We start from the raw sequence: 14,217 nt of genomic DNA on the forward strand, positions 1-14,217 counted from the left end.
GATCTCGGAGCCGCCGGGGGCCGGGCCGTGCTGGCCGCGCCCCCGCCGCTGCCCGCGCCCCCCGCCCCGCAGGCACCGCCCTCGCCCCGCCCGCCCGCTCCCCTTTGTGCGGCAGCCCCGCTCCGCGCTCCGCTCCGCTCCCCCGGCACCGCCCGGCGCCGCGGGGCCAGCCCGGCCCTGCCCGGCTCTGCCCAGCTCAGGTGGGTCCGGCCGGCGAGGGGTCTCGGGGGAACGGTGGGGAGGAAGGGAGGGAAGGGGTGGCTGGGGGGTCTCGGGGTCCGCCCCGCAGCGCGCGGCTCGGGGGTGCCCGCTCGGGGGTCCGTGCCCCGGTACCGGGGTGCGGTACCGTGCCCCAGCCCGCTCCCGCCGGGGAGGCGGCCGGGACCTCGCCCCGCTGCCCCGGGGCATCACCCCGCGCCCCCCACCCGCCCGCATCCCGGTCCCGGCGGCTGCCATGGCAACGCCGGGTATCGCGGTTTCCCTTATCCCACCGTTGCCTGGTTACCAGCCCCCCGTGCAGGGGAGGATGCCCCGGCGGACCCCGCCCGAGACCACCGCGGGTAGACCCGGAGCACGCCCGGTGCTCCCTGGGCTGGCAGGGCTGTGAGGAGCGGGGGGATCCCGGGGAGCCGGGGGATCCCTCTCTCGCAGCCCTTGGCAGCGCTCTGGCTCCTGTTGTTCAATATTGTAGTAACACCGTGCGTAAACAGCCAAGAGCCTCATCCCGGGAAGGCGTACGGAGGAAGGGAAGAGCATGTCTCTCAGGGTGTGTAATTAATGCTTCCAAAGAAACGGATTTTGGAGTCCATGTGGTGGAACTTGGATCTTGCAGGGATATTTCTGTGGGAGGGAAAGTGACAGGTGGTTTGTGTGGATGTGAATAAGCAGCGTGAAGGAGCAGCCTCTCGGGGAAAGCCGTGTGTGGATTAGAATGGAGCACCCATTTTGACAAGCCCACAGTGCTTCAAGATGCTGCTGGGTCCTGCTGGGATTTTCAGTCTCGCTGGGGATTTTGCTCCCAGTTTGAAACAAAGACAAACCCAGAGAATCCCTGCTCATGCACAGCTGGACCGTGGTTCCAAGGTGGAGTGAGGTGGAGAGCTGCCAGCGCCAAGTGCCATGGCTGCCAAGCTGGGCCACCTGTTAGAGCGTTTGGGACCGGCTGGAGAATACCTTGTGCCTGCAAGGTGTGAGTCTGCCTGTGCCTCACGGCTCACGCTCACCTGGAAATTGTATCTGCTTTGTCTCAACGTACCCATTCAGGTAAAACATGGTGGGGAGCCACGGCTTTGCCAGGTGTGGAGGACACTCCCTGGCACAGCAAGCCAGCAGCTCTGTGCCCAGCTGTCCCCCGTGTTTGCCTTTCAGGCTGTCTGTGTGTTTGCAAGGTGTAAAGAGGCTGCAGAGCTCTGCAGCTGTTGCATTCCCGAGCATGGAGAAGGCACCGCAGGCACTGCCGGCATGGAGGTGTCCTCTCCTGGCCTCTCCTGTCCCACCTGGGGGGCTGTGCCAGCTGCCCATCACTCTGTGTGTGGGGCAGTGTAGGTGGGGACAGCAGCCGTGCTGCTGGGGACTGCTGTGTGCCTCGTGCTCGCGGCTGATGGTGACAGCGGAGGAGAGAAGGGAGAAAATGTCCGCTGTGATGTGCGGCGGAGCGTGGCAGTGCTGTGGTACCCAGCACGCACGGGAGCCTCAAACAGCTTGTGGCACGCTGCTCTGCCGGGGTGTTCTGGTGCTCTGGGGTGCTCTCACCACCAGGATCCTCCAGGTTACCTCTCCTGTGTCTCACCTGTGGGATTCCCGTGGCTGGTGCCTGTGCAGAGCCCGGGTTCATTCAGCTGGTGTGCGGCCAAACGAGGGTGTGGCGGGAGGATGGGACGGTCCAGGCAGGTGCACGGTCAGGTTTACGGCACCTGGTTATCTGTTAATTAAATAAGGAGGGATCAGGAGCAGCAGACTCCTGGTGGGAGGTGGTGGTGATGTTTACTGCCTGCTCGAGCCCAGGGCTGGGTTCCCTGGCCAGGCAGCAGGGTTTGCACTGGAGGTTTGCCTCAGCGAAGGATTGGCCTGGCTGCCTCATTGGGGTGTCATTGGGGGGCTGGGGACTGTGCTGAGCCACACATGGCCAGGCAGTCTTGGCTGAGGTTCCTTGATGGTTTAGGGTCAGTTCCATGAGGCTGGAAGAAGCCCTGCAGGAGGCAAGTGGGATTCTGGGGTACAGGTGGAGGATGGTGTGCTCAGAGACACCCCAAACCAGCAAAAGAGACAATTAGACCGTAGTAAAGCCAGGTTTGTGTCTCCCATCCAGTCAGGCTCTGAATCAGCACCGGATTTGGGAAGGGCCGTCCATACCGGAATGGCGAGGGCTGGAAATCTCCTCTCCTCTCTCATTTGGAAGCAGGAGGCACAACAACAGGCACATTAATAGCCAGATTGATGCTGACGTGAAATGGCAGAAGAGCACATCTATGCAGAGCTGGAAATGTCCATTCACACATGCACGCTCTTAAACGCCCCGGGCAAAGGAGCGCTGCTGTCACGGTCTGGGGGGCTTTGCACAGAAACCAGAGATTTTAACTAGGTCTGATCTTCGGGAGATGCCCTGAGGACTCCTGACGGAAGGCGGAGGTTGCCTGGAATTGCGCTGTGATGGCTGAGACTTGACAGGGCAGATCTATGCAAAACAATGGGAAGGAAAAGGGGATTTGGAGATCCAACAGCGTTACAAATTCACCTGCCTCGCTCTGGCAGGATTTGCCATGCTGCAGAGAGCGGAGCCAGGCAGGAGAGACTGGGTCTGTCTGCCCGGATTTGCCTGCCCCTCTCCCTAGCCAGTGCTCCATGCATGCACACACGCCAAGGCAAAGGCGTGGGAATGGCAAGGAGGGATGATCCAGGAGGAAGAGGCTGAGGAGGAGCTGCGGCTGTGCTCTGCGTGGAGGGAATGCTGGCTGTGCGCGTGGCAGGGCGGCGGCGGGGCGGTGAATCATCCGGCCGGCTCGTGTGGGTGCGGGTGGCTCCCAGCTCCTGGTGCCAGGATGGCCCTGCCACTGTCACTCTTGCTGGTGTCACCACTGGCTGTGCTGGGCAGGGGGAACAGACCCTCACCGTGGGGCAGGTCCAGCTCTGGCTGCCTCTGGCAGCCCTGGGTTAGTCCCTGAACCCGCTCTCATCCACGTCCTGCCAGAAAACAGCAAACTCCGTGTACTTCCTCACTCTGTGTCGCTGCTTCCTCCTCCCGAGCCTCTCAGATTCCTGCTGCCTCCTACCACCGGCTCTTCTGTGGAGATAGGGATGGGGGGGAAATGTCTGGTTTCCCTCATAAGGCAGCAGGCTGAGCTGGCATGAGCGGGAAAGGGAGTTCTGGCCTCCACTGCTCCACTCCTGTGCTGCTCTGCCTTTCTCCATGTTTAGCCAGATCTCGCTGTTTTAACAGGAAACCCCAAGATTTTGGTTCAAGTCACAGGCATTGCCACTGCCCGTGGTGTCCGGGGTGGTGACTCCAAACTTTGTGTCACCGATGCAGAGAAAACAGGGGGAGATTTGGGCTGTGGGATGTGGCAGCTGCTGGATTTCCTCTCCTTTCCTGTGCCAAGGCACAGCTGGATTCAGCAGGAGGGAAGGCAGGAGCGGGGAGAACGGCAAACCCTCAGCAGTGCTCGCTCTTCTCACTTTATTTCAGCTTCAGGAAGAAGTGGGTGGGCCAGCTTGGAGCAACCCAAAAAACCTGTGGCTCTTTGCAAGGCATATGCTTCCTTGGAGGAGAGCTGGGCTCGTTTGCACTGCAGAACGCCGTGTTTGCCTTTGGAGCAGGGACACTGCCAATCCTGGCGGTTCACTCGTGCAGAGATAAGTTCGAGCGCGCGGAAGTGTGTGAATTCTAGGAATTGAGATAGAAAAACAAAGAACATATGTGTGCTGCGTGCTTGGCTCGGCCCAGCAGCGAACTCTGCCGCGCTACGTGCGAGAAGCCAAACGCTGTGCGAAGGGTTGGAGGCGGCGTGTGTGGCTGGGCAGGGCCCAGTGCCACGTGGAGGGGGCTCGGGGCAGGGAATAATGTCAAATTCCCTGAGCGTGCTCTTCAGGGAATACTCCAATAGTGGGCAAATAGCAGCAAAACAGCAAAAATCTGATTGGTGATTTGCTTGAGAAATACAGGAGCCGATTGATATTGATCATGGCTTGAGAGCGTGAGCTGTGTCACAGCCCTTGTGGGCACACAGAGCCCTCAGGGGTAAAATGACTGACTTTGCAGCCTTGGTGGTGAAGAGATAAAGAACGTGAGAGAAGGACTCGCGCAGCTCGAAGTGACTTTGTCACCAGCTGTGGCTTCTTTGTGTGTGTTTCTAAGACCTGGTAATTACCCCGAAATCTGCGTCTCAGCAAACGAGGGGGTTGGTCTGGGCGCGCTCCGGTGCAGCCCCGCGCTGCACAATGGCACAGCAGCTGCAGCAGAGGGGGGTGAAACCCTCCAGTGCTCGGATAAACACATCGCCTGCAGAATGGCAAATCGTGGAAGGGGAGGGAAGGATGGGAGTTATCGTGGGATATTACCGCAGGCCTAGGGTGTATCACCGTGTCCCGCAGCCGTAGGGAGGAGGAGGAGAGAAGATCCAGCAGGCAGGAATTGTGCAGCAAGATTGATTTATTTAATTATTTTACAAACTCTTTTACAGACTTTTTCTTCATAGTCTAATTGGACAAAGGACCAGCCACCCCTTGGGGGTGATTGGCTAAAATCCTAAAACATCCATTGTCAAAATATTTTCCTACTGTACCATAAACAAAACTTTTCAAGGTTGCAGGTGGCTTGGTTGTTTACATACTCTGCTACCTCTTCTGTGTGAGAGAAAAGTCTCTCATGGATTTAGAAAATAGCAAGAAAATCCTTGCTAGCAGCATTTTTGTATCTACAGTGGGATGCCGCTTGTTGTGATAAACAAGGCGGGTTCTGGGAATGTTGGTGAGGCCGGGGCTGCCTCCTCTGTCGGTGCAGTGGGAACTGGCTCCCAAGGGCAGCACTGGGAAAGGCCACGGAGCCAAGCGCTGCTGGGGCCAGCACCTGTGGGCATTGCCGAGCCTGCTCCACGCGTGCCGATCCTGGGAGCATCGAGCACGCACTGGGAGAAGGGGCCGCGGCAGGGGCGGGGGGACCTCGGTGTCCCGGGGAGCCGGCCCGGGGCAGCTGAGCTGCCTCCCCCGTGGCTGGCAGCGGCCGTGGGCTGGGAATCAGGTCAGGCTCTGGAGGGGCTGAATAGCGGCACGCCGGGATCTGCATCCGTCAGCGAGCTGAATTCCTGCTGTGTCGAGGGCCCCTTCCTTATCGGCACTAATCCAGCGCAGCAGCTGCAGCAGCTCTGTAGCACCCGGCGCTATCGGAGCCGCGCAGGGCTCCCGATAACCCCCCCCTTCCTCTCCCGGGCCAGCAGCGAGCTCTCTGCGTGCCCCCGGCCATGTATGGCCACCCAGGCCGGCGCCGGGGCACGGGGAGGCTGCCTGGCACGGCTGACACCAACAGGCAGAGCCCCGGGGCAGCGCGGGGAGCTGCGGGGACGGGGAGGCAGCAGCCAGCAGACGACCGGGTCTGCAGTGCCCTGTGCCAGCTGGCAGGACATGGAGCAGCTCCCCCCTGCCCCCTGGGAGCTGGAGAGGGGGTGCTGGCAGCAGGTTGTGGGCACCAGTGGCAGAGCAGCGGTGCCGGGTCGCTCCCAGCAGCGAAGGTGCCCATCCCAAATGCAAATGGGGACATGCCCCCGCTGCCCGAGCTGGCAGGGAGCGTCACAGCCCGGCCACAGCGTCCTTACACCCGGGCAGAAATGTCCGAGCTCCGGCCGGGTGTTCCCAGTGAAGGGACAGGGCCAGGCTCCACTGGGAGGGGACACCGAGGTTATTTATGGTCTCTCCTTGCTGCTGCAGGGAGCCCGGAGGGCAAGTGTGTCTTTGAGCTCACGTCCCACCAGGGCCACTGGCCTCATTGCGGGGGTGTAATTGCTATGCTAATTGGGACAAATCATCAGCAGGGGCCGGGCCGGGGGCTGATGGCCGGATGCTGTTCCGTGCCGAGCCGTGCCGTGCTGAGAGGAGCCCTGGGATGCTCTAAACCAATCAAGTTTTAAGTGCAGATGTGAAAAGAGCAAACTAAAATTGTTCTTCTTGCCTCTTCTTCCGTGGTGTCTCTTAAATCTTCTTGAGAAAGTTTTTAATTGAAACGCACCACATTGAAAAAATAATAATCCCAAGTGCGAGTGGAGTCTGTCCCAGTTTAGGAGGCTGGAAATATTCAGCAAACTGGTTAAGTTATGCCAATTTCTCCCAAAGACAGAGGGATTTAGGCTTGGGTGTTTTAGCAAACGAGGGTAACTGTAAATCCAGCCTCTTTTTTTTTTTTTTTTTTTTTGTCTGTGGAGGTTTAGGTTGAGTATCAGGGAAAGGTTCTTCCCCCAGAGGGTGCTGGGCACTGCCCAGGCTCCCCAGGGAGTGGGCGCGGCTCCGAGACTGCCAGAGCTCCAGGAGTGTTTGGACAGCGCTGCCAGGGATGCCCAGGGTGGGGTTGTTGGGGTGCTGTCCCCGTTGCCTGCAGAGCAAACTTGAGACTGCCCTGAGATTTATGCCAAGTGGAGATAGTCGAAAATACATCACAGAACCCCACAAAAAAAAGTCTGGCTGGCTGCTCAAACCCTTCCCCTCCCCTTTGAACTGCTGGGCTACCAGGTAACCTGGGTGTTTCCTAGGACCAGCCTGGCTCCTTCTCCCATAGCATGGGCTGGCCCTGCCTGCCCACACAGCTGGCCATGGGTTGTCTGTAGTTCCCTCCCTGAGGCATCTGGGTGCTGACACCCTCTTCTCCCCTCTCTCACAGCAGCCATGGAGGCAGCACTCATCTTCCTGTGCTCCCTGCTGGTGCCAGCGGCCGTGGCAGACGGTAGGTGCCCGGTGCTTCCCACACACAGCTCGGGAAAAGGCTGGGGGACCCTGGGGGACGGCCTCCACACGGATCCAAGGGGGCTGGAGCTGCATGTGGGGCAACAGCCATGGGAGCCCAGAGCCCCAGGGTTTGTGGGGAGCCACCAGGGCTCAGCCAGGGGCTCACTCACCTCACATCCCCTTGTCTGCTCATTTCCAGTGGCCACCCAGGAGAAGGAGGAGGAGGATCCCTTTAACTACGGTGAGTGAGCATGCCAGGGCGAGCAAAGGAGCCACCCCCTTCCCTGAACCCAGCAGGAATGAGCCCTGTGTCTCCCCTTCCCAGATTACCAGAGCCTGAGGATCGGGGGGCTGGTGTTTGCCGTGGTCCTGTTCACCGTGGGCATTCTCCTCATACTCAGTAAGTTTGGGATGTGGTGGATGCTGGGCTGGCAGACAGGGACAGCAGGGGCTCTTCTTGTGGTGGGGGGCGCTGGAAAAGGCCACATCCCATTCCCCCTTTGGCCACGCTCACGGAGTTTCTCTCCCGTTGCAGGCAGGAGGTGCAGGTGCAGTTTCAAGCAGAAGCCCAGGTGAGTGGGGGCAGCCTGGTGGGGAACATCTCCCTTGGAAAGCTCCTCTGCTCCGCTCCTCCCGGGCTCCCTCCCGCAGCTGGCAGAGTGGTTGCACTCTCTGAGTGTCCCTTTGGGGCTCTGCCTGCTCCCTTCCTGGCATCCCACCACGCTGTTGGGCATCCCATGTTGGGATGGGGCACAGATGCCAGCTGCCCTCACCGTGCTCCTCTCCTTGCAGGGCTCCAGGGGACGAGGAGGCTCAGGCGGAGAACCTGATCACCTCGAACGGTAAGGTCACTGTCCTGCGGTCCCTGTGCCACTGCCCCGTGCCACAGCCCCCTCCCAGTGCTGGGCAGGCACCACAAACCTCTCTGCTCTTCCCTCTGCAGCGACGGCGGCACAGAAAGCAGAGAACTGAGCAGGAGCCATGCGGTGAGTGCCAGGCCAGGCTGGGTGGGGGCATCGGGATGGGAGGGACAGCTGGGGACACGTACAGGGTGACTGCGGGGCACTGAGCAGACCAGTGGGACTGGGCAGCTCTGCATCCCTGGGATGGGGGTGAGCACTGATGGGATCCACAGCAAGGAAACTCACAGTGCTGGCGAGGTCCTGAGCGTCCACAGGCAGGCCAGCAGGAAAAGGAAGCATCTGTCTGGATTTTCCCTTGTGTTGCACTTCCTTTTCTTGTGCTCCTCCAGCTCAGAGTGGTTTTGGCTTTAGGATGTTCAGAGAGCTGAGTGTGAGTCCCCTCGGGGCATCTCACTCTGAGCTCCCCCACCTCCTGGCCCGTGCCCTGGTTTGGAGAGGGGGAAGGCTGGAGCCCGTGCTGGCTGGGGTGCTGCTGGGGTACAACCCCTGTGTGGGGAAAGCCTGACCCACTGCTCTGCTCCCCACGCAGACCCAGAGACCCGAGGACGGACGCTCGGAGCGCAGATGCCCGCGGCCTGCGAGGAAACTGAAACCCCAGCAGCAGGTCCCTCTCAGGAGACGCGGAGCTGCCGTGTCTGTGTCCCCCTCTGTGCTCCAGCACCGGTTCTCTGTTTCCTAACCCGACTAAACTCTGCTCACCGTCCTCACTGCCTCCCGTGGTGTGTAATGTTGCTGTGAGATGATCATTACCTCTAGGGCTAGTTGTTGCTGATGTTGTAATCGTGACTTTCTCTTCACCTTTCTCGTGCTGTGCGTGTGATTTGGGCTCTGTAGGACTGGCAGGCGCTGCCCTTTGGGCTGCCCTCCAAGCCTGGGAACAGGGAATGTGGGCTGCGGGGCAGGGACCCCCGTTCCCTGCCCAGTGCCAGCAGCACAGCCCCACTGGCTTTGGGCAGGGCTTGGGGGCCTGCAGTGCTCTGGGGACCTGCCCAGCCATTTCAGGGCCACCTGTCCCCATTTCAGCAATAACCCCTGCACGCCCCAGCCTAAAAACAGCCATGGTGTGGGGTGAGTCAGGCAGGGACAACCCATGGCTCAGCCCTCCTTGCTGGGGTCACTGGGGTGCTGGATTCAAGGCTGAAGGGAGCTCTCCTGCCTCTCCTGCTTGGCACTCCCTAGTTCTGTCCCTGGTTAAACCTGTGGGACGCTGCTCTAAGTGTGAGACAAGGCCGTGGTGGCAGAGAAGCGCGTGAGGTCCCCAGCACGGTGACATTGTGGAGGAGGGCGGCAGCACAGCGGTGACCCCGCTAACCAGCACAAACCAGCTCCTGCCCGCAAGCCAGAGCTGGGTGGGTGACACAGTCTGAGGGCTAAAGAGAAGCAGAGATCCTGTCCGTGCTTGTCTCCGGCAGGGAAGGGGCAGCAGCATTTCCTCCTGGTGCTCCCTGCCGCTCCTAACGCTTTGTCGCTCCCTGTGCCACCCATGTCAGTGCTGTGTGTTGTCCCATGGTGGTTCCGTGTCACCCCTGGTGCCAGCTGTCCCTTCTCCCCACAGAGCAGCAGCAAGTGGCACTGAGCGATCCTCGGGGCTTTTGCACACCTGAGCTTGCACTGTGACAGCGTGCTGAGCCCAGAGGCCATCGTCACCCTGTGTCCTCTCATGGGTCAGAGGCAAGCCTGTGATTTTTGGCCCTTCCTCAAAGGCTTGGGCAGGCAAAAGCTTGGCTGGGGCTGGGGACTGCCAGCTCAGATGGGGGCAGGAGTGGGGGTCCCCAGGGCTGCACTGAAACACCTCAGGGTGCCATCCCCACCCTGGGAAGGGGGTCTTGTCCTCCAGGATGGCTTTGAGAGGGGTTTCTGCTGTGTCCATCCCACTGTGGTGGCCCTGCTGCCAGCGTGGGCTGTATCCCAGTGTGCTTGGCATCACTTGGTGGCACCGGGAAGCTCTGTCCCGTCTGTGCCCAGCAGAGGGACCGTGTCTCTCATGTTGTGTCCCTTCCCTCCATCCTGGCTGTCGCAGAGAGCTCCCGGGCAGAGCAGACCCCCAGCCCGGCCCCCGCGTGTCACGGTGTGTGTCCCGTCGGAGTGCCCGTGCTGTCCGTAGTGTGCCGTCGGTGTAACCACGAAACAAAGAGCTCCCTGTGGTGTGTGAAATGGCCAAACCCTGACTGTTGTAAAATAAACTGAGCTATTGTGTCTCCTTTTAAATAGGCGAGTGTGCTGCTGTGCTGGAGGGCTGGTGTGTTCTGTGCTGTGACCTAAGGGGAAAGGAATAAAATATCGTTTCTATCAGTGCCTGCCTGCGTTGTCTCGAGGGCCGTGGCGTTCCTAGGGCAGCCTGGCAGCTTCCCACGCCGTCCCATTGTGGCCTGGCTGGGGCCAGGGGAGCAGGGGCAGCGCCCTGGGCAGCACAGCCGGGCTTTGTGCCGGCCGAGCCCCCTCCTGCTCCCTTCTGCAGCTCACCAAGGGCCAGAGCCCGTGGGAAGGGAGCGCGGGGGCGCGGCCGCGGACACTTTTTGTCCCTCGGCTTTTTGGGAGCCGCTGTGTCGGGCTGCTGGCGCGCCGGTCCGGCGGATGCTGAGCTCTGCCAGGGCACCGTGACAGCAGTGACAGCAGTGCCACTGTGACGGCCCCACGCAGCACCCTCCTGGGGCTTGGCTGCACCCCGTGGCCCCGGAGCCGGGCTGCCGCGGGCTCCGGGTGCCTGCGCTCCTCAGCCCCGCCAAGGGGAGCGTCCCTCGGGGCCGGCTCTCCCCCGGCCTCCCCGGCGTTAATCGGCTTGGGCGCGTGACTGCCGCTCGCTGATGGCGAGATTAGAGCAAACTGGATTGCACAGCCCTCCTGGCGTCTGGCCCCGCCGGGCCCGGGGCTGGCACTGCCCGGAGAGGGGCGCAGCATCCCGGTGCCCACTGCCGGCAGGGATGCTCCACGGACATCGCCGTGCCGGGGTGCTGCCGGGCCCCGGGATGGCTCGGTGCTGGCACGGAGGTGCTGACCCGGCCGAGGGACACCCTCGGTGCCAGGCTGGGAGGACGGGGCGTGCTGGCCGCTCCTCTCCAGGAAAAGGCAGTCACAGCCTGTATCTGAGCCCATCCCTCGGCTCGTCACCGCCGCAGGAGGTGAAGCCCGGCAGGGCTGACAATGGGAAGGGGAGGGCGGGCTGGGACAAGGACACGCAGCTCGGGGTGCCCAGCCCTCCGCACCGGCTGGCACGGTGGGTGCTGCCCCTGCCCTTCCCTCCCCTCCCTCTTTCCTAAAGGCGGGCGGGAGCCCTGTGCCTCCCCTCGTGACTGCGATAAACATTACACCGAGGCCATTAATGTTTAATGAGGTTTGTCTCCCAATTAATGCGCGTTCCCGTGGGTGCCCACTCGCAGAGCGAGGCGCCCGCCGGACGACACGCCGAGGCCATGGGTGACGGTAAGGACAGACATATCTCCATGCGAGGAGAAGGGCTGGTCCCTCCCACCACGGGGGAAGCTCTCGATGAGGATTTGGGGTGGGGAGACGTGGGGATGGATCCTCAGAGCTCCACAGCCCTGTGGCACATCGGTGCCAGCTGGTGTTTGGCTTCTTGGGGTGATTTCTCCTTCCAAGCCGCTCCCAGCAGGGGGACGCGCAGTCAGGTAAGGTGGCTGACACAGTGATGAGCTTGCTGGCGTGGAGGGGGGTTGTTGGGGTGCATCTGGTGTGAGGTGTGAGCCTGAGGGGTTGTTGAGCCCTGTGCACTGCGGGAGCAGAGCCATGGATGGAGTCCTGCAGGCAGTGGCACTGCCCGAGGGCAGTGCAGCCGGCTCCCTGGCTGCAGCTTCACCTGGAGCTCAAAGGCTCCCGACCATCCTGCAAATGCAGCCTGCAAGTGCATCCCGTGAATTTGCCATGGACATTAAAGCCCCTGGGGTGGGACCCTGGAGTTTCCTGGCTCAGCTGCGTGCCAAGGAAGTCACAGCTCTCTCACTTGCAGTCCTCATTCCTGGTATCTCCCGCCTCCACATTGAGGATGTGGCTCTCACTGGAGTTTCTCCTCTTTTCCAGAGCAAGTGCCCGAGCAGGGCCCGGACAGGTTCAGCTACGGTGAGTGTGCCCCGGGCAGCCTGGGGGCTGCGGGCAGGGGTCGGGCAGCCCCCTGCCACTCTGCCACGGGCTCTGCGCTGCGGGCTCAGCCCCACGCTCGGGCTGGCCTGACACCTCCTGGCTCTCCTCCTCCTCAGACTATGACACCATCCGCAACGGGGGGCTGATCTTCGCCGTCGTGGCTTTTGTGATCGGGCTCCTCATTATCCTCAGTAAGTGCCTGGGTGGGCTGGACATCCTTGGGCTCCGCTCCCTGCTCCGCTCAGCCCCCTGCTCTGGCCGGGAGGGGGCTGGGGGAAACCAACCCCGCACCACAGCACCAGGGGTGGGCACAGCCTGCCCCCGGGGCTGCCTGGGAACTTTCCATCCAGGCACGCTCCCAGCGGAGAGCGAGTTGGGAGGGAGACCACGTAAATATTTAGTGTTTCCCTGCCAGCGCCAAGGCTTCAGAGGGAAGGTCACTCATTAAAAATAGCAGAGAAAACTCTGACATTTCCAGAGAGAGGAACCAGCGTTCCCAGAGCCCTCGGACCTCAGCAGCTCCCAAAGTGACACAGTGCTGAGTGTGCAGGGCACCCTGTGACCCTGCCTGGGTGTTCTGGCACTGCTCCGTACTGGCACCGCTCCGTGTGGGGTGGCCGTGGTGTCACAGCTGCTGCAAGGATGGCTCCCACTAATTTTAGGGAGAAAACCATGAAAACCAGCAGCATATGCACTCGTGGGACAGCTTGAGCAGAAGCCTGTGGCCGGGCAGTGCCAGGGCTGTGGGGGGGTGTGATGGGGCTGGGGGAGGCTCAGCCTCAGTCGCTCCTCTCGCCCCCAGGCCAGCGGTTCCACTGCGGAGGGAGGAAGAAGAGGAGGTGGGTATTGCGCTGTTTTCAGGCAGCCTCGTCTCTCCTGCCTGTTCCAGTCCTGCCAGCTGGCAGGGCCGCGGTCCAGCCCATGTTCCCCTCTCTCTCAGCCACGTTGCCCAGTGTAACAGTTCTCCCCTTGCTTTTTGCTCCACAGACAAGGGAACGAGGAAGAGCTGTAGGTGCAGGTAGGAGGCTCCAGCTCCCTGTGCTGGGCAGCGATGCTTTGGGGTACTCGTGCTTCAAGGGAAGTACTTCTGGGGGGCTTTTCCCGGGAGGAGAGGGGCTGGGATATGCTGGCCATGTCACCTTCCCTCTCTCCGCTTTCAGAGCTGCAGTGCCGCCGTGGAAGCAGAGCTCCAGCCGAAGTCCAGGAGACCTGGCCAGTGGCCACCCCTCACCCCGCTCCAGTGGATCCATTACCCCGCAAGGCCAGACCGCAAATTACCCTCGTGCTTCCCCCTCTCTTAGACCCAGCAAGAGTTTCTTGGCTAATAAAGTTCAAGCTCTGAGAGGTTAAACTCTGTGCCTGAGGCGTTTGAATCGCCCACTTTCCTGGGCCAGCGCCAATCACTTTTCTGCCCTGCAGGCGTCTTCCACCACAGACCCAGCAAAGGTCCCCGCTGGCTCCTCCGCAGCCCGAGGCACGGAGCAGCCAGCCGCCTCCGCCCTGGGTTTGCTCCTGGGTTTTCTCCCAGCTGCAGGTCCTGGATCCTGCGGCACTTGCCTTTCCCTTAGGATGCCGAGGCAGGGGCTGGCAGCACTGTGGGGCTGTTTGTGTGCTCGTGTCTGGCTAGGATGGGGTTAATTCTGTCCCTCGCAGCCCTCGCGGTGCTGGGCTTTGTGTTGGGAGCTGGGAAGGTGTTGGTAACACTCCAGTTCTGGCTCCTGCCCCTCCTGCTGCAGGGGACACGGCCAGGACAGCCCCCAACTGACCAAAGGGACATTCCAGACCAGGTGACACCGGCTCAGGTACAGAAGAAAAGGGAAAGGAGGAGAAAGGGGGGTGTTCGTACGTCACAACATTTGCCTTGCAGAGCAATCCTGACTTCCCGGAGAGGGGCTGGACATCGCCTGTGGATGGGAAGTGGAGAATTTCAGTCTTCTGGGTTTCTTTTTTTTCCCTTTTCTTGTGTTCACGCTCCCTCTGCTTTCACTTTATAAACTGCCTTTATCTTGACCCACGCGTTTGGGTGATTTTCCCTCTTTTTAATCCCTCCCTGCCCTGCTGGGGAGGGGAGCGGTGGAGCAGCTCAGTGAGCAACTGGTGTCCAGCCAAGGTCAACCCAGCACAGCACCACGGAGCGTGATTCAGGCGTCCTTTTCGGTCGGGAACAGGGCTGGGATGAAGCACAGAGCTCTGTGTGAGCTCTCGGTCTCTCTCAGCTACGGATTCAGCCAGAAACGCCTCTTTCAAAGAGAAAAGGAAAAAAAAAAGAGCCAAA

General features: G+C 61.1%; 2 protein-coding genes across 4 annotated transcripts; both read left to right on the forward strand.

Moving 5' to 3' along the window:
- The first annotated feature begins 143 nt into the window (after nt 1-143).
- On the forward strand, nt 144-10,136 carry LOC116455680 (FXYD domain-containing ion transport regulator 6-like). Of its 2 annotated transcripts, none has more exons than XM_032133820.1 (8): nt 144-200; nt 6,860-6,922; nt 7,124-7,165; nt 7,250-7,324; nt 7,460-7,496; nt 7,717-7,766; nt 7,868-7,910; nt 8,377-10,136. In XM_032133820.1, the coding sequence occupies exons 2-7, from the start codon at nt 6,865-6,867 to the stop codon at nt 7,894-7,896; spliced, it is 291 nt and encodes a 96-aa protein (XP_031989711.1). In that variant the 5' UTR covers nt 144-200; nt 6,860-6,864; the 3' UTR covers nt 7,897-7,910; nt 8,377-10,136. The 2 variants fall into 2 exon arrangements, with proteins under 2 accessions (XP_031989711.1, XP_031989712.1); XM_032133821.1 differs by having other exon boundaries at nt 154-200; nt 6,863-6,922.
- A 106-nt stretch (nt 10,137-10,242) lies between these two features.
- On the forward strand, nt 10,243-13,293 carry FXYD2 (FXYD domain containing ion transport regulator 2). 2 transcript variants are annotated; one of them, XM_032133823.1, is made up of 6 exons: nt 10,243-11,061; nt 11,883-11,921; nt 12,059-12,133; nt 12,745-12,781; nt 12,930-12,960; nt 13,103-13,293. In XM_032133823.1, exons 1-5 carry the CDS (start codon nt 10,989-10,991, stop codon nt 12,952-12,954), a joined length of 249 nt encoding a protein of 82 aa, XP_031989714.1. In that variant the 5' UTR covers nt 10,243-10,988; the 3' UTR covers nt 12,955-12,960; nt 13,103-13,293. The 2 variants fall into 2 exon arrangements, with proteins under 2 accessions (XP_031989714.1, XP_031989713.1); XM_032133822.1 differs by lacking the exon at nt 10,243-11,061 and adding an exon at nt 11,111-11,267.
- The last annotated feature ends 924 nt before the right edge of the window (nt 13,294-14,217 follow it).

This window comes from Corvus moneduloides, chromosome 25 (genome assembly GCF_009650955.1).
Source record: "Corvus moneduloides isolate bCorMon1 chromosome 25, bCorMon1.pri, whole genome shotgun sequence".
Taxonomy (NCBI): Eukaryota; Metazoa; Chordata; class Aves; order Passeriformes; family Corvidae; genus Corvus; species Corvus moneduloides.

Bases quoted from the DNA above. Each gene is read 5' to 3' on its own strand.
- FXYD2 (XM_032133822.1), top strand. From the start codon at position 11,174: ATGAGGTTTGTCTCCCAATTAATGCGCGTTCCCGTGGGTGCCCACTCG. The intron at 11,268-11,882 runs GTAAGGACAGAC...CCTCTTTTCCAG, and splicing joins CGCCGAGGCCATGGGTGACG to AGCAAGTGCCCGAGCAGGGC. The intron at 12,134-12,744 runs GTAAGTGCCTGG...TCTCGCCCCCAG, and splicing joins CGGGCTCCTCATTATCCTCA to GCCAGCGGTTCCACTGCGGA.
- LOC116455680 (XM_032133820.1), top strand. From the start codon at position 6,865: ATGGAGGCAGCACTCATCTTCCTGTGCTCCCTGCTGGTGCCAGCGGCC. The intron at 6,923-7,123 runs GTAGGTGCCCGG...GCTCATTTCCAG, and splicing joins GCCAGCGGCCGTGGCAGACG to TGGCCACCCAGGAGAAGGAG. The intron at 7,166-7,249 runs GTGAGTGAGCAT...TCCCCTTCCCAG, and splicing joins GGAGGATCCCTTTAACTACG to ATTACCAGAGCCTGAGGATC.